General features: G+C 47.0%; 1 protein-coding gene across 1 annotated transcript in view; it reads left to right on the top strand.

The window, feature by feature from the left end:
* The window catches only part of LOC149331074 (uncharacterized), a 437,932-nt gene that overhangs the window by 217,100 nt on the left and 198,054 nt on the right, over positions 1-22,778 (top strand). Inside the window, exon 3 of the mRNA XM_089560091.1 lies at positions 9,693-9,762. Within this exon, the coding sequence (XP_089416217.1) occupies positions 9,693-9,762 (70 nt within the window). The remainder of the gene's footprint in view (positions 1-9,692; positions 9,763-22,778) is intronic.

Genomic DNA, 22,778 nt, shown 5'->3' with positions numbered 1-22,778 from the left:
CGGAATCATTGCTGACATGCGTATTTCGAAAACTGCGCTCAAAACTTTTCTCGAAGGCTATCAACAAGTTTAAAAACATCTAGATATTAAATTCATTACTAGTTTAGATATATTTATGCGGCCTACGTTAATATCGCAGCGAATACTGTGTCTCCTTTATAGTAATTGCCTTCCATGTTCACGACTGTCCATGTACACTGGTTGCGTTACTATACTGACTTTTTTTTATATATTGGTCGTTGTAATATTGTGATTCATCATCATCATCTGCCTGACTACGCCCACTGCAGGGCAAAGGCCTCTCGCATGTCTCTCCAATTAACACTGTCAGTGAGGCCACCATAACCCCGCAAACTTCTTAATCTCATCCGCCCACCTAACTTTCTGCCGGCCCCTGCTACGCTTGCCTTCTCTTGGTATCCACTCGTTACCCTTAAGGACCAGCGGTTATATTGCCTTCGCATTACATGCCCTACGCAAGCCCACTTCATCCTCTTGATTTCGACTAGGATGTCATTAACCCGTGTTCGTGCTCTCACCCATTCCGCCCCCTTCCGATCTCTTAAAGTTACACCTATCATTTTTCTTTCCATAGCTCGCTGCCTTGTCCTTAACTTAAGCTGAACCCTCTTTGCTAGCCTCCACATATCCGCCTGATAAGAATATTGTGATTACACTTGTTTATTGTTTAAAATAGCTGTGATCACTTTTTTTCTTTTATGGCTATTTATGCATAACCAATGTAAGGTGTTTCCTGTTCTGATCAGTTTTCATTTTCATCGTCACCGAGGACATGGTCAGGCACGAATATGCAAAGAAAAAGAAACAGCTAGGTTGTGTGAACAACATTAGACACATCTTTCACACCTGCAACGAAAAAGTGGCTGTGGCTCAACTCTGCTGAGCCAGGATAAACAGAGCGAAAGCTCTGTTAAGCATGGTTAGACACGGTTTAGTTTTGGTTCATCTTTGTTGTTTCAAGACTTCAGCGAGAGCAAATCACGTGATGCATCACGTGCCACAAGTGCAAGAGCGACCGTCCAGAGCGGCGGTCGGCGCAGCGGCGGACGTCAGCCAAGCGCGCAGCTATGGCGTCGACGAAGAAGATCGAGGCACCTGCCACACGCGATTTTGCACACGCGGAAGCCTCCCGTTCGAGGTCAAATCCAGGAGCCAGATGACCTTCAGGCTCAGCATGGGAGGCGTACAGCTTTTCTCGCTAAAACTGTGAACACCGATTGTCGCTTGATCCAGATTTCCGCGACATTAACTGAGTGCCGAATCTAATTAAAAATTATGGCTTAAATGTCAACGTCACGACCGATTCTCCTTATTTTTGACCTCAAGGGAACATCTTAAAATTTGCGCAGGAACCTAATTATCTTTTCCGCTTAGATGCCAGCGCCTTGAACGGATAACCAAAGGCTATTCTAGGAACATTTTTTTTGTGAAACGTTAATGAAAAAGGAAAAAAGGGTAATCGAATTCTGTAAAGCCTTAAATTCACGCCCTAACGCTATCCTTGCCTGCAATTTCAGATATCTCATGTTGTTTTATGCAAGCTTCGAGTTGGCCTGCAAAACTAATCGGGGGCGGAGGTGGGGGACAGAGCAACAGGAGCCGGGGAATTTGCTAGTTGCCTGGCGTCTCGAGACAAATGCATTGCGCCGCTGCTTCGAAAACGAGACGACGGTCCAGAGCGCTGATGGCCCAACCGTTGCTATGGAGATGCTTCAGTGTGGACTCTGCCGATAAAAGGAACTGAGTGTTACCAACAAGGCCGCGATGAGGAGTTTTAAATCTATGGCTGCCCACTTTTGCCAAGGTTCAGCCGGTTTTTTTTTTTTTGACCCCTTCTTCATCGTCAACTGGTTTGTATACAATCTCCGTATTTCTTTTTCGGCGCAACCATCAAAAATCAATACTGCAATCAAAAAAGTAGACCAAGCTTCAGAAACGGAAAACAATTGTGGGTACCTACACGACTGCATCGAATGTCTCCGGCTGCAACAAACGACGACCGTTCATCGTTCCTATCTCCTAGTTTAGCCGGTAGCTTAGAACGCTTGATTTCAACGCAAGCCAGGCTTTGGTTGTGGTTGCCACTGGTCAGGCTTCATAGAAAATGCTGGGCTTTGGCGTTCAGAGAAATTCGCCCTCTCTCGGGCCTAATTCCTCGAGATCCCCGTACGTTGTGAGTTTCTGAATGTTTGCCGCGGCAGACAGCAGCTTAAATCACCGCAGTCTGTGGCACAATGCTTGCTCTGGAAATGTGCCCTCTACGATTATGAACCGCAGCTTGTTAGTATTAGTCAGAACGGCAGTACAACCCGATGCACTGTTTAAGTACTCGCCGCTGGAGCAAAACCTCGGATGGTAACGACAACGCTTGTCAAAATTGCAGACTGACGAGAGCACTGTGGGGAAAGGAAGATGGCGAGACATTGAGACACAGCAGTGAGGGATGAGTGTAGTTTGTGACTGGCAAGCGTAGCAGGGGGCGGCAGAAAGTTAGGTGGGCGGATGAGTTTAAGAAGTTTGCGGGAATACGTTGACCGCAACCGGCGAACGAGAGGGTTAATAGGAGAGACATGGGAGAGGCCTTTGCCCTGCAGTGGGCGTAGTCAGGCTGATGATGATGATGATGGCGAGATCAAAGTGAAGCAAATTTACAGCCTTAAGGGGGAGGAAAGAGGGTCGATGGTGAGAAGAGATAACGAAAGGTGATATTGCATAATAGACTGGATATCACGTGACCAGAACCTTAGTCGAATATGGCAAAGAATAACGTATGTAGTGGGCTTCTTCGGGCAAAACAAATTTTGTGCGGTCTCTACTGCGTTCAGAGACTAGAAAACTCCACCAACTCCAACCACACCTTTGGTCGCGAAGAACAACACAACGAGGAATAGTCGTCAGGAAAAACTGTCTATCAGCACCATACGACCACATTTACATTGTTATTATCGTCAAGCACCATTATCTAGGGTCATCAAGATAGGTCATCATCATGCCACTGCACGAACGTTTCTTCCAATGACCCACAATTAACAATGCGTCGCGCAAGTCGCCTTGACGAATTCTTAAAGGGATACTGAGGCGGTTTTTGAATCAGCTAACCTTCTAGGGTTTTGAAGTAGTGTCATTGCTGATCACGTCTGTGAAATTATTTTTTCGATTTTGGCTAAAACAGTGGCGCAATCACCAATTAAAAACGCGATGTTTAAATTTCCCGCGTCCCGCGCGAGCGCAGGAGAGGGGAACAGCGGAGAGGGAAACCTCGTCCATGTCGGCCAGCGTGACGTCATGTTGAGGAGCCGGGGATGCTTCGGCGCACGCGAGCGCGCTTTCAGCGCGCGTTGTTTCTCGTGCTGCATGCGTTGTTCCTCGTACTGCGAGCGTTGCGACGTACAAAGCGTGTCAGCCGACCTTGAGAATCAGATTCAACAGGTACTACTCTGCGTTCGTGTCCACGAACAACTAAGGCCGCGACTGTGTCGTCTTCCACTGTTTTCCGCAAGACCACAAGCTCGCAGCGCAACCGCTCGCTGCTGTGACAAAGAATTCAAGCCGACTAAAGCAAGCTTACTTTGCTCGAAACACTTTCGTAAGAGCGGCTACAGGCAGAGCTTGTCCTAGTGTGATCTCTGGAGATTTCTGTCGAAAAGGCGCGGCTGAACCATGACACAGTTCCATCGATTTCCTCGCGCATAAGAGGCGTGTCACCATTCCGAAGAAGCGCCTCTTTTAAAAGTAGAAACATGCTCACTTAGCCCCTTAAGAAACCTTATAGAGGCTTAAGCATGTGTCGCTCTCCTCAGCTTAGGTGCGGCCAGACCACCTGAGACGTGCTCAGCAAGGCTCGGTTAGTGATTTTATACTCGGTTCGACGTCTCCAAGCAAGCAAGCAAGCAAGCAAGCAAGCAAGCAAGCAGAGCAAAGCACAATAAAGCAAAGCAAGCAAGCATCGAAGCTCTTCATATGCGGCATCTCGTTTAATCCTAGCTAAGCAATTAAAATGAAAGCGTTCGACGTTGATTTCGGATGCAAATTTATGAGTGAAATGAATGCCAACCGAGTTTTTGCAAAAAAAAAAAAACACCGCAACCTTACTCGGTTTCTTCATCAAGTTGTGGCAGCGGGCGAGTTGCAGCTAGCTTGGCTTTTAAACACACATATAGTTGGCAACTACTTCACTGAACCTAAACTGCAAATCTATGAAGGGCGAACGTTTCCGAGGCAGCGATTAATATTTTCTGGCATCTGCTGAACGCGCCAGGAGTGAAGCGTATTTGTGCGCGTATTTGGCTTGGTTTCCAGCGCACCATGATTGCGTCACTATCTTGTGGTCACATGCCTCGCAGTGCTTGGCCACTGCGCTTCGCTAATTTTGACACCAACTTTGTGCTCCTTCATCGTTCACTTGAAATACTTTCTTGCCCCAACCTGCAACGCCGGGTACGGAGAACAAGATTTACACAGTGCTTTGGGCCTTTTCTTTAGGATGACGCTCTTCCGGGCGAGCCAGGAGGCGTCCGGTGGTGGTAATTGACTTGAGTATTGTTCGCACCCCTTCCTTTCCGAGAATACGAGCCGATGTTGTGCTGGCACCTTTTACGCATGGTCTGTATCGCGTCTTTGACGCTGGCGTATGCTTGTGCTAGGCATAGAATTTTTTGCTTGTGTCTTTTTTGGTTTCAGGCGATACGTGGAATGAGCAAACTGTAGTATCCTTTTCTTCGGTGGTCAGTAAAAAAATATAGTCGCCGTATTCGCTTTTACAACGACACGGAAAGCTGCGATCTGCCCTCAACGCAGCGCCCGATCCGCATCGGCAGCTTCTCCAGTCCTCAAAGTGACGTCACGACCTCTCTTGACCAATCACAGGCGGCGGCGCGCCGCGCGGCGTGCCCCGCGGCACAGGCCGCATATTTCGGCTAAAAAAGGCAATTCGCGCTTGTTTTTGCCTTAATTGGATGCGATATTCCAGTATACAGCATGAAAAACTATAGGATGCCGCTGCCAGCCCGATTTTCAGAAAAAGTGCTTCAGTCTCCCTTTAAGGCTTTTGTAGCTGTCACCTCTTGTGCTTGGTCACTGCCACAGCGCACCTGGTGCGCTGTCTCCCTCTCGCAAGAGTCGATCGCCTTCTCTAAAATGTGCTTGTCCGCAGTTCTTTTCTTAGCAGTGCGCAAGCACTATTGTAGACGTACCAACCCCGACCAACAACGTTGTGCACTGTTTCGTCCAAACCCGAGCAAGAATTTCGTCTTGTCTTGAGCTTCGAACTAACCGTGCTTCGAACCACCGTGCTTCGAACTAACACGAGCTAGACCGAGTTATCCGGGTAAGCTCGGATTATATTGAAGTATGCGCTTCGTTAAAGGAAACATTTTTATTTTGACTCGATGCTTCGACAGCAGGGACTGATCTTTTTTAAGATCTTTTTCACTCTAAAAAAAAAGTCGGTCCTCCGATGGAAACGTCAAGTAAAAACATTTCAGAAGAGCGTGTTGTGGGTCTAGTTGGTTCTGCAAAGTATATAAGTGAATTGCGCAACAAATTAGACAGGACACGGAAAGAAACACATACAACAGTTAACGCTCGTGAACTGTTGTATGTGTTTCTTTCCGTGTCCTGTCTAAGTTGTTGCGCAATTCACTTATATACAAAAACATTTCCTTTAACAAAGCGTATACTTCGCTACATACTCTTTAAAGCAGTCAAGCACTTCATGCTCGCTATATATATATATATATATATATATATATTTCTTTCTGCATGCCACACCTGTGCCACACACCTGTGCCGTTTCCCCCCCGGGTGTGCTCACCTTGTGGTCACGCGAATGCCGCAGAATTTCTTTTTTTTTTTTACTATGTAAACTCACATTTTTTTATATATTTTTTCTTATATTTTTTTCTTTTTTTACATTCCTTTCAATACTTCTCCTCAACCAGGGTTGGGTGCACTATAGCTGGGTGCGAAGAAAAAGCACTACTTTAAAGGTTTTCTTTTACCTATTTCACTTTTTTTTTCGAGGTTTCTTTCTTGCTCTGTTCATTTTCCTTTTTTTTCTTTTTTTTTCTGTTGTCTGCTCCCTCTGTTGGAGGGTCATATTTTATTTTTTTTGCTCTCACGGCCAGGAGAAGGAACAAGTTTTCGCATTCTTCTACGAAAGTTGTTGCACGGCCACGCACCTGTCGAGCACCTCCCAGCTGGACACCACTGTCAATAAGCAAGCCTGTGGTGCTTAACAAAGCAGAGGCCCCATCTGGACATTGTATTTTCTGACTGAGTACCTGTTCCTCGCACTCTTTTTTTTTTTGGTGCATGGGTGTGTGGGTCGCACTGCCTGTAATAATTTTTTTATGCGTAATTTTTTATGCGTATTTTTCTGCTATGTGCTTTGTGTTTCCCACTTACCTGTTCTGTGCCCGCCCCTATAAAAGGGGATGCATTCACAATGTAAAATCACTCCTGAAGAAGATCGGTCTTCCGATCGAAACGTCGAGTTGAATAAATATGTTTCCTTTAACGAAGCGTATACTTCGCTATATATATATATATATATATATATATATATATATATATATATATATATATATATATATATATATATATATATATACAGGCATGCTTCAAAACAGCTTTCGTATCACTGAATTCTAATGAACACTAGATGATTTGAGTCTTCTGAAGAGCAAATGACTTTATGACTTTGAAAATTTCCTTTATTATGCCTGATTTGTGCAAGACACCGATTTTGAGTTCAGATAGAGAGCTTAAGTCAGGCGAAGTGCCTAAAGCTTGCGCGAGGGTAGATGCAAGATTATGAGAGAAAAAAGAGCCTACTCCAGCGCCTCTGTCCTGGTAAGGGTAACACTGAACCCTCGTTACTTCAGGCGGACATCTGTGTAAGGATGCGTAGCCCGGAGCCCCCTTCGTACACCCAGCTTAACGCGTGACGGATTCGCCGCGTTGTACAGTACATACCTGTCAGGCTGACAGCTGCTACAGTGCTCTCTTGTCGCTTTTTTCTGCACCGAACCTTAGTTTCTGCCGACCAGGCATCTCACGCCTGAATGGTGCTGCAGTATTTCCAATACAATCGCGGCGAAGGCCCTGGCGCTTTAGTAAGCCGCCTGCCCCGTTCAGTCGAGCACGAGTAAAGCAAGCTGGGCCAAGACAGTGTCGTCGAATCCCTGGAATTTCTTTCGACCGCTCCGGTATGGTGGCTACGTCTACACTCTGCTTGACCTAGGCTATAACCTTCTTTCTCTCCGCAACGCCCTTCCCCCTTTCCTGCCGGAGATTGCTCGAAACTTGTAAAACTCTCGATTCGCTGAGCAGGAGACTTTCATCTGTCTGCACCAGGATTGCCTGCGTGAAAGGCTGAGCCGGAGGCATTGAAAAGTGGTGACCAACGCAGACACTTACGAAAGCCTTGCTCAGCGGGCGGTGAAATTGATGGCTCGCTCGGGAACGACTCCCTCTTATCTCCGCTGCTCCCCGTATATAATGCGGAGCAGTTTCGATCGTGGCGGCGAATCACGACTCCATGTTCATGCCTTAGCCGCCCACACTTGAACACTTCGAAAGCCCTAATAGCATGCTGTAGAGTGGGATTATTTGGGCTGAATTGGCATTGAAAATTCAGTTTATGTATGTGCAGGTAGCAATGAACCCTTTATTTTCACGCTCAAGGAACAAATCTATTCTTATTTCTGCATTTAGGCGTGAAATGTTTTTTAATATTCATCTTTCTATACAGCATGCAGTTAAAAAAGCCACACAAGGCGCCACGCGCTGTTCAGGAAGAGGAGGCACTCTTTATTTATGACTGAGATAGCAATCTGGTGATGTACCTGACAGGCCACTCGAAATGACAGCCGTATGGATGAAGTGACCCGCACAGAAGACGGACGCACAGACATATTTGCTTATTCAGGTGGGCGATTGCCGCCTTTCTCGTACGTAATGAGAAGCTACAATGCATATTGCTGCACACCTGTACAGAAGACAACAGAGGGTGTTCGAACGGCGGCCTTCGGCGGGCGCTGGTGGCACGGCTTTTCGAGGAGCAAGAAGTCAACCACTTTTTATGCGGAACTTATTGCACGCTGAGATACAGTTTCAAACACTATATAGACCCCTTAAGTGGCATAACCTGTAGTGTGCCGTTTAGGCGCTGTAAGCAAGTGATTGGGCGTTGTAGACCAGAGCAATTCGTCACTGGTCGGGAACTTCCTTTCACTGCCGTACCGCTGCAGATTACTGAGGCAGGTGAACGCATACTTAAGGCATCTCTCCCCAATCGGCTGCAGCGGTCCATAGTTGTAGCGATGTGGAGCACACAAAAGGAGTAGAGAGGGAGCTATGTTTAGCGGAGCGCCTATTGCACCGGCAATGTATGGTGCAACAGCGGCGCATTCCTTGAATTGTTGCAACACCTGGCATATTTCGCGACCGATGCAGCGGCTGCAATCCGGAGTACGGGCGTGTCCGGGACGCCTGCCTTCGCTTATCGAGTGGAGCGCGGTGTTGGAGGAGAGGTATAAGGAGTGCACGAAATATAGGCCGCGACCAATGCTTAGAGTAAGATTTGTTCAACCTGAGCGTATATGATCTGCTCAGCTGTTCTTGCTGGATGTAGACCGATGTGAGGAGAGAGCTAAGGTTCTCAAAACACGTAGGGTGATGGCTAGCCCTAACTCTCACTGCTAGTAGTCTTTTTATTTGTGCCAGCTAAAACGTAAAAAGCAACGTTTGCAGTCCTTCGCACCAAAAACATTATTCGTAATTTTTGTCGTTGTCGCTGTTTTGCCTGTTGTCCTCTCAAAATACTGTCTCACTCTCTACATCACGCGAGTTGCGTGACGCTGTTTTCTTGGAGAACTGTTGGCATGGTGCAGTCGAAAGTCCCACGCTGACAGCAGCGCTTTATTTGAATGTGCCTAGACTAAACGCCCAAAGCTGTCGGCCGTTCTGCGTAGCCGGCGCAAAGTGTTTAAGCCCAGTGATGCGCATCTAGCGCATGTTTAACAAGTCTGTCATGCTTAAACGAGCTGCTGGCGACATTTTCGTAAAAAAATAGCGTTACGCCAAGCAAGCTTCCGCCTCCGTTCTCTTAGCTTCTTTTAGTACACTTTTTTTTCTTTTCCTTGGACGGTGACACAATCGCACCTATGCATGTTCCCATATATGCCTTCTATTTTGACATGTGTATGAGCGCTAGTCGCAAGCTTGACTTACACTTGATTCATGTGTGTTTTATTCATCACAGTGCAGCACTGTTCAGGCAGAACTGCTGCTTGTGGGCACTGAAAGTATTCAATAAGCAAAAAATAATCCTTTCTGTGCATGCATTATACTGTGCCAATACCTTTTCTTTGCAAACTCTCAAGGTCTATTGTTGTGCTCGTTGAAGTTGAATATGTTCTACAAACCTGTTCCATGACGCTGCTAACTAGCGCAGATTAGCCCATTCAACCATACATGAGTCTAATAATCAAGCATTCTCTTCAAAAAAGTCATCGATTGATCATGTCTGTGCCGAATAGTCTTGCGTGGTCTAGATGAATGATGCTCCTCGTTATTGACTGGAAGCTTGAAATCCCCATACACGGTCTGCTAGAGATGTCAGTGTAAACAACAGCGCTCAGTTGAACAGGTGCACCCTGTGTTCGCAGACGGGATCGGGTCTCGAACGACGCGGCCGGAGACGGAAGCAGAAAGAGCCGGAGGGTGCTGAAGGAGACGGTGAATATAACCATCCCTTCTTCTGTGACAGCCTTATTGTGAACAAGGGCCCCGTATGGGACCCGAAACGTCATTTTTCAACATACTTACGTGAAAAGATTGCAGAAGATTCTGAAGCGTATATAACCATCCCTTCTTCTGTGACAGCCTTATTGTGAACAAGGGCCCCGTATGGGACCCGAAACGTCATTTTTCATCTTTCGACTTGGTCAGTGACCCAATTTTCATTTGTGAATAAATCATGCTTCGCCCTGACCAGACGGTGTTCCGTCGAACCTTGGACTATATTTATTAAGTTTTTATGCGTGGCATATTGCAATCACTCAGTTCAGCCCTTGGGCGCGGCCGGGCAGCCACCAAACCACGTGAAACAAAAATAAAAAGAGAAAATAAATTAATAAAGGAAAAAAAAGAATAAAAAAGGACGGCTGAGCATGGTGGCGGTTCGCCCCGTTTCAAAGGGGGCGCTCCTATCCATCCATCCATAGGTTGGTTGGTTTATGGGGTTTAACGTCCCAAAGCGACTAAGGCTATGAGAGACGCCGTAGTGGAGGGCTCCGAAAATTTCGACCACCTGGGGTTCTTTAACGTGCACTGACATCGCACAGTACACGGGCCTCGAATTTCTCCTCCAAAGAAATTCAGCCGCCGCGACCGGGATCGAACCCGCGTCTTTCGGGCCAGCAGCCGAGCACCATAGCCACTGAGCCACCGCGGCGGCCCATCCATCCATACGTCACGGAGGAAAAGCTGCTGAGAAAATCGAGTGCCGCCAAGCAATACGTCTCGAGCAAAAAGACCGCGCAATATGCAACGCATTCTTGGCTTAACCAAGCTAAGCCTGGGCATATTTTTTAAGGCGAAAGCTTTTAAGGCCTCATGCTATCGATAGCAGCCGTGTCGGCAGCCGTGTCGGCAGCCGTGTCGGCAGCCGTGTCGGCAGCCGTGTCCGCGTTTTGACGGGTGACCACCGAGATATGCGAGACAGTTACTGCGTAAATTTCCTTTCCTCACAATTTTCAGTTTCTTCATTACGGCCCCTCTTTTTCTTTCTTCTTTAACTCCCACTTCCTCCCTTCCTGTACGGTGCGGTTCGGGTGTCCACCGAGATGACGGAGAATTTACTGCGCCATTTCTTTTCCTCAAAAAGCGTTGCGTTCAAAGGGCAAGGCATTGCGCCGAACGGGTGGTGGCGTTCCGTGGACTGCCTGGCAGCGATACAACACGCTGTCGCGTTCCACTCCTAAAGGCGAAGCTTAAGCGTGATTAATTGGCAGTCAATTAGAACGTAGTCATTAATAAGCAATGAGCCACTAATTAGTAATTGTCATTACTTCGTCATCAATTATGTGTGACGTAATCCAGTTGTGACGTCACCAGTGTCACATAGGCAAAGTGGTGCGGAAAACGGTTTCGCCTCTACGCACTTCAGACAGTCAAAGTGCCCCCTGAATTTTTTGCAAGTGCTCAAGCTCTGCACGTGAGAAAAGACGAGGAGTATAAGCACGTGTGTAGTAGGCCTCTATGCTCCTCGTGCGCGCACACACAGACCGGCTGCTTAAATGCACTCCGAGATCTCGAGATCCCTAGTTAGGGCATCTCTACACTTGATCTATATATCCATTGTTCTGTGAAGGAGTGTTTGTCTTCCACGGCGCAGTCCGGCTGGCGCAGCCCCGAGCCATTAGCTAGATTTAGCACCGCCGTACGATGAACACGGTAACTACGGCAAGTGCTAACGATCTGATATCAAAAAATAAAAATTGTAGTACACGAATAATTGTGGGCAGACAAAAAAAGATGCCCAGGCTTAGCTTGGTTAAGCCAAGAATGCGTTGCATATTGCGCGGTCTTTTTGCGCGAGGAGGTATTGCTTGGCGGCACTCGATTTTCTCAGCAGCTTTTCCTCCGTGACGTATGAATGGATGGATGGATGGATAGGAGCGCCCCCTTTGAAACGGGGCGGTGGCAACCGCCACCCTGCTCAGCCGTTCTTTTTTTTGTTTTTCTTTTCTTTTTTGTTTTTTTAAGTGGTTTGGTGACGTCACGTCACGTGGTTTGGTGGCTGCCCGGCCGCGCCCAAGGGCTGAACTGAGGGATTGCAATATGCTACGCATAATAAAAATGGGAAGGAGAGCGCAATTTAAAGGCAATAGAATGAAACCATACAATGGAAGGAAGGAAGCACAACAAAGGAATGAGAAATATTATTTGCCATTAAATCACGTTTTATTGGCACTGCACTTGTGCATATGTACTGACAACAGGGTAAACAAGGAATCGGGCTCCCAGTATGGAAGCCGGAATTTTTAAACACCGATTGCATGAAGGGTGCAATTCTATTATAAAAGAAAACCAAATGAGCATAATGTACTTGTGTCGGGCAGAGGCCTGCGTGGACATCGCACCGGGGATTGCACTCAAGTCAGCAACGGTGGAAAGGTGGTCAAAGCAGTCATATCTTCAGAAAGGAACAAATGTTAGCTCTTACCAGAGAAAGTGCTTGTTTTTGGTGACACTGCAGTCTTGTCCTAAGAAAAAAAAAACTAGATGTTAACATGAAAATTCTGAATGCAAACTAGTTCAAGCTCAAGCTAATCATTAACGAAGAGGAATGTAAGAGCTTGCGGCCAAATTATGAAGGCGTAAGAGTAGCCTGCATTTTGTACCTATTTCGTCCATGATCAGTCGAAGGTCAATAAGTGAGGAACAATAATAGGAATTATTTGAGGCTAGGATGAATCCGGAAGAAGTAATAGGGGCCCGAATTAGTCTTTCGTGTATTAGCGTTACTTTGATTATCGAATTGAGTTAGATACGACCAGAATTTGATTAGCCGGCAACAAGTGTAATCACGTCTTCGAAATTCTAAAGCCAGTTATCGCTACTACTAACCTATGTGCGCGCGAAACCACGTACGCGTGTTGTTATCGCGCACTGCATGCACGTGCGCACTAATCGGCTGTAGCCCATCTTATAGCCCGTGCTGGCTTTAAAAGACCGCCAGTATGGGCCCATCCGCTCAGAATGTAACCTGCTTGCCGCCTGCACACGGTCCTTCGATGTTCCCGGTCTACACCGCCCATTTCCTGGATGCCAAAAATGACATATTGGCGGCGAAAATGCGTCTGCCGGAAGGCATTCACGACGTATGGAAACTAGCTCCTGTGCAGAGAGGTTCCTACATCGAAGACTGCCCGGCGGTGGAATACTTGAAACCAGCATCACTGCGGCGCGAACTTCAAGCGACTCATGAGTCATATCGGTCACACTGAAACTTTCGACCCGACTACGAGCGAGTGGCGCTTGTATGAGGGAAGGCTGAATGCTCGCGTTTTCGCTAGTGATGTTCCCGCAGAAATGAAGGTTCGTGCCTACGCACTCCTCAAGTCGCTGGTGGCACCGGACACGCCGTACTCACGACAGTTTGAAGATCGTCTTTACTCCTTCGTGATCACCCGACACCAGAGTGGTCCGTTATTGCAGAGCTTGCGAAGTGTCACAAGCGGTCACGGCAAAGTGGTGAGTCCATTGGCTGATTTTTCGCTGAACTTAGAAGCCTGGTGCAGAGTCGCGAATTTGGAAGTTTCCTGGATGAAGCGCTTCGGGAGTGCCTCTTCAGCCGCCTGGTCCGCGAAGACATTCAGCGTGTTTTTTTTCACGGAAGCTAACCTTCCAGAAGGCCGTAAATGGAGCTCTAGCCATGAAAAGCGCAACGAATATCGGTATTGTGTTACAATATCGGCGGTATGTGTTACAACTGTTGTCACAAAAGGCGTATTCAAAGTACCTGCCATAATAAAGCGTAAGTAAGGGAGACAATATTCTCGGAAACAGGGATGGCCTCCGTCCAAGCAGTCAGCGTAGCCCTATTAACAGTGCCTCTGAACGTCGACTGCGTCCTGCTGACGATGTTTATCCGCCATCTCATGGTGCGAAGGCAAAAAGCTCTTCGAGCGGTAGCTCTACCCAACGCTGAGGTCTCTCTCTGTCCCGTGCCTCATCCGATTGACGTTGACAGACTGGCAGATTGAGTGGTAAAATAAAACATACACTCGATCGCTAAAATATTTTTAAAACATGACATTTCTGGACCCCTACATGTCCCTTCGTCCAATGAGGATGGACAGAATGGGCCGCTTCTTACATGCGTACTCGACAGTGCAGTGAGTGGGCGTAGCTGTCGAGATTTCCCCTCGTCCTGTTAATGACATTCTTCGTCGTCTGTATGTAAACAGATTCTAAAAACAGTCGTGACAATAAATGTTTCATTGTATCCAAGATTGTGGCTTTTTCCCAATCATTGGTGTGCTGTATCATATGAGTTTGCTCTGCAAGGGTGTTGGAGGACGTCCGACAGTTGCCGACATCGTCCTTGTGATCTCTTAATCTTTTAAAAATCACCTATCTCGGCAACGTGTGAAGCTTGGCAGTTTGTGCAGGTGTTCTTATACACTACTCCGGGGTAATGTGGGCGCTCTGTACGATTTTTTATGTGAGAGAGCTGATGTTTCAGCTTGCTGGACGGCACGTGCGGAATGCGCACGTCGTATTTCGCAAATATTCTTGCCAGAGCTTTACCTGTCCCACAGGCGTAAGGCATGCTCGCGCGCTTCTGTTGTCCGACGGATCTGTGCTGTGTAGGTTGCAGAGAGCGGCGTTCTTCATATTACAGCAGTTGTCGCGGATACCCATTGCTTTCGAGCTCGACGCGGATTTTATTGCGCTCGAAAGAGCGCAGACCAGGACTGGAATGTTTCGCACACGCAATCTTTTCGTTGCTTAATTGACAAGGTGAGCTTTAAATGATTTCATTGCCCTCCAAATCCTTTCTTTTTTTGTTCTGTACTGTCCGTTTAGGTGCCTACATAATACTTTTATGATATTATAGCTTTTTTACTAAGGAAGCGCTAATTTTGAAACGCACACATTTTTTATTGCGTCCCACCGTTCTGACCCTTTAGGCCTTGTACAGGGGGTACATTCCCCGTGAAGCCTTCTCTTGGCTTTGCGAGTATGCCTCTGAACATCACATGTTGGTATAAAGATCGATTTATGGAGTGAAACCCTTACACTCTAACCAGTCTGTCTAAGCAGACGAACAGGTGAAGTATAACTGCTGTAAGCGATCGTTCCTCAATTTCGATCAATAATCGTCGGCGTCCGCAGCGCCACCTGTCACGGTTGGCAGGTGTGGAGACGGAGAGAGGGAAATGTCCTCTCCACATTTAAGGGAGAGGACACCGCCACATGCAAACCTGGGAGCTTGCGAGGTGTCGTGTGTGCGAAAGAGACCTTTCCCAGCAACCCCCGCGTGCTTACGCCTTCTGAAAGGAGGCTGAATCCAGCAGCGCCGTCTCTGGTGTCGAGACAGGCTTGATAAAAGAAGAGTTCACTGCTTCAGCGTTATCTCTCTAGTGTTTTGTCAAAGACTCTAAGGGGGAGGAGTGGGAGGGGGCGCTGCAGTGCGTGAGTCCGTCACGGCTGACTTAGAGCTCACCGAAAGGAAGTGCTTGCAGAGCGTGAAAATCATTCCCTTTTGAAAGGAACCTTCCGCTGTCTGTGCGTACCGGAAGAGTTGCTCTGCCTGTTATACCGACGCTTTCTGAGTCGTGGGGGATTTCTTCGTAGACTTCAGGGAGCAACTTTCTTACCGAAGGCTGGAGGCAAACACCATGCTCCGGTTGAATCCGTTAATGACAGCAGGCCCACTCGAGCGGAGCACGGTAAACAGAACGGGAAACAAAAACGCCGCGGGTGGCAGAGCGCCCTTCGGTCGACGTAGCTATGATGCCTTGGGTGCACTAAGCCGTGGGGTAGAAAACGACAGAGCAAAGAACCAAACGTAAAGATATAAGAACAAGAAATGGGAAGAAGCAATCAGATAAAGAAACTCTCATTGCTTGATCCAAGGGTAGAGATGTGCGCAGCTAGAAGGATCTTCTTTCTCGGCGCCTGGCTGTGCTAAAAGTTTCGCCGATCTTTTGTCTGCAGCTTCCGTTCCAACTTTGGGATGTAAGCATCCCTGTACTACTGCGTTTCCTTGTTTATGCAGTTCTGCCATGATTTCTGCTGTGGGGCTAAGAAGATTTGTCTTCGAACTCGCGAGACAACCCTTTTACTCGATGCATTCGCGAGAAAAAAAAAAGTATCACCTGAAGCCTTAGCATAAAAGTTGACACGTGTTTGTTAGAGGCGATATGACATAATGCGAGGGGCGCAAATGAAATTCAAATTGACATCTCGTGTGTTCGGAACACAAGTACCATTTCTTCTGCCAGTTGGTATAAGGTCTTCCATCAGTGACTTCAAGTGGCTACAGGAAAGAGCTCACAGCTTTGCCTCGGAAACGTCAAAAAGAGCGTCGAAATATACATAGCTTCGCGATATCAGTGCAAGTAGCTCATGTTGACGGCTATGTGCGGAAAAGTTGCTCTTAGCGCGTAGTTTGTGACTAGAACGACGTATGCATCCATTCAGCCACGTTTCAAATTGGCGCCTGCGTTGTTAAATCTCGTCGTTAATGACGTTTACGGCATTGTTATTCACTCTCAGGTGTCCGGATGTGCTGATGGCCTAAAGATATTCCACATGATCCGCTCCCCTCGTGACTGCAGCTTAATCCAAGAGGATGTGATCTCTGTGAGGACAAGTGCAGTTTGTTAATTTAATTAAGTAGAACGCAGAAGATACTGTCATGATATCGTTTACGCGCAAGACCTACTCCGTTGAGTTTTCTTACGCTCCCAACAGTCAGGTCATTACGAGGGTGTCTGTTGTTCGTGACTTAGGTGTCCAATTAGATGTTAACAGTACTGCATATTGGGCGAGTTGGTTAACATACATCTTGCAAAATTTTAGCGCGAAAAACACGAACAGAAAGAGTAGACGACAGCGCTCGTGTCGTCTACTCTTTCTGTCCGTGTTTTTCGCACTAAATTTTGTTAGATGTTAAGTTGCGTTTTTCGCCCCACATTCTGGAGGTCCACAGAAAAGTCTGCGCGTGCTCGGAAGGTGACCCGTGTATGCAGGGACAGTACTGCAGGCTCTTTCCTCGTTGGCGTTGCATAACCCTCCTCGCAGCGCTGCCCCTCCACCTCCGCTCTAAGAGTGTGTTTGTCGCATTTTCCCGTTTTCGTTTGTTTACTGGATGTTTGTATTGCACTGATCTGTGCACCTTGTTTGAATTATTCGTAGCGGCAACTTGGGTTTTCTTATAACGTTTGCACTCCTTACTTTGCACCAGAGGAAAATAAATTCGTGGGTAGTTAACCTACTGCTTGTCATTGTCCTAGAAGGAATTAATCTAGCTCTCAAAACGTCTACAGAGAGAATGCTGATGCTGCATCTAGTTAGTTTCATTCCCGCTGCCGTTCCTCAAAGCATAAATTAATTTCTTGCCTTTTTGCCTCGAGTGCCAAATGCCTCGAATGCCTTATCCGGCAATTCCTGAACGTAGCGACGTTCAACGTTGAAGTGTAAGTTCAGCGCGGAAAACGCAAGTCGCCGCTCCGAATAATTCAAACAAGGTGCACAGATCAGTGCAATAGAAACATCCAGTAAACAAATGAAAACGGGAAAATACAACGAACACACTCGGAAGAGGAGGCGCGGCGCGGCGAGGAGGGTTATACAACGCCAACGAGGAAAGAGCCGTACTGCGTGCCACGTTCTCCTGTACCGGAGCCTTTTCTTCTGAGACTTGTGTCTGTTTCGGTTTTATGGCATTCGATAAGCCGCACATCTTTGCACAAACTCGAAAATGCGAAGAAATGGTTTGCAAGGAATGCCATAGGTCGTTCAGCCAGCTTATCTGCTCCCCGAGACGATTGTGCAGAGCTGCCATGCGCGCTCTGGGACTGACCGACTTGGAGACTAGGTTGCAGTCGCGACACCTTCTCTTCCTCTTTAAAGGGATACTGAGGCGGTTTTCGAATCAGCTAATTTTTTAGGGTTTTGAAGTAGTGTCATTGCCGATCACGTCTGTGAAATTATTTTTTCGATTTTGGCTAAAACAGTGGCACAATCACCAATTAAAAGCGCGATGTTCAAATCTCCCGCGCCCCGCGCGAGCGTAGGATAGGAGAACAGCGGAGAGGGAAACCTCATCCATGTCGGCCAACGTGACGTCACGTTGAGGAGCCGGGGATACTTCGGCGCACCCGAGCGAGCTTTCAGCGCGCGTTGTTTCTCGTGCTGCGTGCGTTGTGACGTACAAAGCGTGTCAGCCGACCTTGAGAATCAGATTCAACACGAGGTACTACTCTGCGTTCGTGTCCATGAACAATTACGGCCGAGACTGTGTCGTCTTCCACTGTTTTTAGCAAGATCAAAAGCTCGCAGCGCAAGCGCTTGCTGCTGTGACAAAGAATTCAAGCTGACCAAAGCAAGCCTACTCTGCTCGAAGCACTTTCGTAAGAGCGGATACATTTGTCCCTAATGTGACCTCTGGAGATTTCTGTCGAAAAGGCGCGGCTGAACCATAACACAGTTCCTTCGATTTTCTCGCGCATGAGAGGCGTGTTACCATTCCGAAGAAGCGCCTCTTTTAAAAGTAGAAACATGCTCACTTAGCCCCTGAAGAAACCTTATAGAGGCTTAAGCATGTGTCGCTCTCCTCAGCTTAGGTGCGGCCAGACCACCTGAGACGTGCTCAGCAATGCTCGGTTAGTGATTTTATACTCGGTTCGACGTGTACAAGCAAGCAAGCAAGCAAGCAAGCAAGCAAGCAAGCAAGCAAGCAAGCAAGCAAGCAAGCAAGCAAGCAAAGCAAGCAAGCAAGCAAGCAAGCAAGCAGCAAAGCAAAGCAAGCAAGCAAGCAAGCAAGCAAAGCAAAGCAAGCAAGCAAGCAAAGCAAAGCAAGCAAGCAAGCAAACCAAAGCAAAGCAAGCAACCAAAGCAAAGCAAGCAAGCAAAGCAAAGCAAGCAAGCAAAGCAAAGCAAGCAAAGCAAGCAAAGCAAGCAAAGCAAGCAAAGCAAGCAAAGCAAAGCAAGGCAAGCAAGGCAAGCAAGGCAAGCAAAGCAAGCAAAGCAAGCAAAGCAAGCAAAGCAAAGCAAAGCAAAGCAAGCAAAGCAGAGCAAAGCAAGCAGAGCAAAGCAAGCAAGCAGAGCAAGCAGAGCAAGCAAAGCAAGCAAAGCAAGCAAAGCAAGCAAAGCAAGCAAAGCAAGCAAAGCAAAGCAAGCAAAGCAAAGCAAAGCAAAGCAAAGCAAAGCAAGCAAGCAGAGCAAAGCAAAGCAAGCAAGCAGAGGAAAGCCAATAAAGCAAAGCACAATAAAGCAAAGCAAGCAAGCAGAGCAAAGCACAATAAAGCAAAGCAAGCAAGCAGAGCAAAGCACAATAAAGCAAAGCAAGCAAGCAGAGCAAAGCACAATAAAGCAAAGCAAGCAAGCAGAGCAAAGCACAATAAAGCAAAGCAAGCAAGCAGAGCAAAGCACAATAAAGCAAAGCAAGCAAGCAAGCAGAGCAAAGCACAATAAAGCAAAGCAAGCAAGCAAGCAAGCAGAGCAAATCACAATAAAGCAAAGCAAGCAAGCAAGCAGAGCAAAGCACAATAAAGCAAAACAAGCAAGCAAGCAAGCAAGCAGAGCAAAGCACAATAAAGCAAAGCAAGCAAGCAAGCAGAGCAAAGCACAATAAAGCAAAGCAAGCAAGCAAGCAGAGCAAAGCACAATAAAGCAAAGCAAGCAAGCATTGAAGCTCTTCATATGCGGCATCTCGTTTAATCGCAGCTAAGCAATTAAAATGAAAGCGTTCGACGTTGATTTCGGATGCAAATTTATGAGAGAAATGAATGCCAACCGAGTTTTTGCAAAAAAACACCGCAACCTTACTCGGTTTCTTCATCAAGTTGTGGCAGCAGGCGAGTTGCAGCTAGCTTGGCTTTTAAACACACATATAGTTGGCAACTACTTCACTGAACCTGAACTGCAAATCTAGGAAGGGTGAACGTTTCTGAGGCAGCGATTAATATTTTCTGGCATCTGCTGAACGCGCCACGAGTGAAGCAGCCGCCTTGTGCGCGTATTTGGCTTGGTTTCCAGCGCACAGTGATTGCGTCACTATCTTGTGGTCACATGCCTCGCAGTGGTTGGCCACTGCGCTTCGCTAATTTTGACACCAACTTTGTGCTCCTTCATCGTTTCCTTGAAATACTTTCTTGCCCCAACCTGCAACGCCAGGTACTGAGAACAGGATTTTTTGTACACAGTGCTTTGGGCCTTTTCTTTAGGATGACGCTCTTCCGGGCGAGCCAGGAGGCGTCCGGTGGTGGTAATTGACTTGAGTATTGTTCGCACCCCTTCGTTTCCGAGAATACGAGCCGAGGTGTTTCTGGCACCTTTTACGCATGGTCTGCATCGCGTCTTTGACGCTGGCGCATGCTTGTGCTAGGCGTAGAATTTTTTGCTTGTGTCTTTTTTGGTTTCAGGCGATACGTGGAATGAGCAAACTGTAGTATCCTTTTCTTCGGAGGTCAGTAAAAAAAAAATAGTCGCCATATTCGCTTTTACAAAGACACGGAAAGACACGGGTTAGAAATGCTGTATAAGATCTTTCACCGAAAAATAAAAATAGATAAAGAAAATTATTTGCTTCCACCGCATTTCAGGTCAAACAGACTTGACCATGGGTGGAAGATTAGAGAAATTAAATGCAAAACTAACACTTATGAAAACGCATTTTTCCCATCTACCATTCATGACTGGAATCGCCTGCCCCATGAAATTGTTGAGTGCCGTTCAGAGTCTATGTTCCGCGCGTTGCTGTCGGATGTATGAGTGCGCAGTTGGCTTTCTTTTTTTTTTCGTCATGTCTTTTTGTTGTTTCATATTTCATTCATTTTGTACTTGCTGTGTCATGCCTTGTTGTATTGCTTTTTTTTTCTTCCTCTTTTTTTTATGGCCTATTCTTCTGTTATGTATCCTCATCCCCCCTGCAATAATGCCTTCGGGCGCTGCAGGTATTTCCAATAAATAAATAAATAAATAAATAAATAAATAAATAAATAAATAAATAAATCTGCACTCAATGCAGCGCCGTATCCGCATCGGCAGCTTCTCCAGTCCTCAAATTGACGTCACGACCTCTCTTGACCAATCACGGGCGGCGGCGCGCCGCGCGGCGTGCCCCGCGGCACAGGCCGCATTTCGTCTAAAAAAGGCAATTCGCGCTTGCTTTTGCCTTATTTGGATGCGATATTCCAGTATACAGCATGAAAAACTATAGGATGCCGCTGCCAGCCCGATTTTCAAAAAAGTGCTTCAGTCTCCCTTTAAGTGCTTACATGGACACACAGACTGCATGCACCTAGCATGTCTGATCAAGCTTCCAGTGCATGGACGGTCTGTGCGACAAAGCCGTGTGTTTGACGTGCCGGCGTTCAGAGCAGGTCCCGTGCTACGAATGATGTGTACAGGCGCGGACAAAAGTAAACGAAGCACGCAACTGTCTTCAAATCTTTTTCACACTTCACCTAATTGAAATTTACAGCAGCGGTGCGCGCTTGCTGGTAGCGGAGGTTGGTGGGCTTTCTTGTAGACAAACAACGCTTCTTCTTTACCAATGGAGAAAGCGTGATTTCACTTCGAAGGCAATAGCGTGCTCCGTTTACTTATGGCCGCGCCTGTACGTATAACAGCATGGAACCATGTGATCTTGATATATTTCATCAGGATTTGTGAACTTTCAAGTAAATTCTGCTGAGCTCACTGGGACTCTAGGACCTTTTTACTGTGAACTGTTTCTATCATTCGTTGTCACTGTGATCGTCTTCGCCGCTTCAACTGCTTTTTTGTTGCTCTCCTTTTATTATTTTCATTGTTCCTTTCTCTTTCACTACTCTGAATGCACCACCGCAATGTGCCTATGCCTGTTAGTGGGCTCATCACGATAAATAAATAATTACTAAAAGTAGCGGTGCTGTGCTTCACACAGAGCATGATGCTCGCTAGTTTATTTGATGTTCAGAGAGGAGTGCAGACGCCAGAGGTTGTCGCGTTGTTTAGGGCTCAGGTACAGTCTTTGTCAAAAGTAACCAGGCTGCATGGTTTGCTTCTAGCTTGTATAGTGGAGCCCTTGTGACTTTCCTAAAGATCAAAAGGTGTTGAAAGTTAAGAAGACCCCCAGTTCTTACCTTTAACGACCATTTCAGCTTCAGGGAAGCTGTAAGGGCTGCACTGTACGAGCTAGAAGCAAACCATGCAGCCTGGTGTACATATTGATGGCCTCCGTAAATAATGTCACGATGAAATGAATTTTCTTCCGAACCGAATTCACGGCACGCGATGATTATGCACAATGCGTAGGTAGTCCCGCAACCACACGCAGAAAAGCAAACTTTGCAATTAGTGCCTCCATTTCTTTTAGAGTTACATTAATTCTTCTTGATTCGTACCAGCGCAAAGAGCGCGAAAATACAACTCGCGGGTCTTCCATTAGCACCGCAAATCCCTTTGATCGGATCTCGATCCGTTTCAAGACGACGTGGCGCCTATCGACCCACGTGCCGCGCCTGCTCGCTGTCCAATCGAAGCACGACGGGAAGTCGCCAACCACGCAAACAGGAAGAGAAACCGCCGTCCATCTCTCAAGTTGACAGACTCGCCGAAATTTCGCCTTCTTCCTCGTGCCCCTGGGTCTCTAGGCCGTGCAGAATCCATACCGTATGAAGTACCGCATTTCGGCACGCTGTGTGATCTTTCTGTAGAAAAGTCCCCCTGCAAAACTATCCGGCACAGATAGTATAATTATCGCCTTTACCGACATCGCGGAACAACACCTTCGTATCGGGATACCCGACAGAAAACGCTCGAATCACCATTATCACTTGTTCTGCACAATCGAAATGAAGGGCTGTACAGACTGGAAAACAGCTACCAAACGGACGCCACGCAGACAGGAACAAACACACGTGACGTCAGTTTGTTGGCTGTTTTCCAGTATGTTACACCAACTAGCCCACACTAAAGTCCTTCTGGATGTATACATGGTTCTTAACAAATTTCATGTATTTAGTTAT

Source organism: Amblyomma mixtum, chromosome 9 (genome assembly GCF_055824585.1).
Source record: "Amblyomma mixtum isolate Tamu chromosome 9, ASM5582458v1, whole genome shotgun sequence".
NCBI lineage: Eukaryota > Metazoa > Arthropoda > Arachnida > Ixodida > Ixodidae > Amblyomma > Amblyomma mixtum.
The sequence above is the reverse complement of the archived record's forward strand: the minus strand, read 5'-3'. Positions and strand labels throughout refer to the sequence as shown.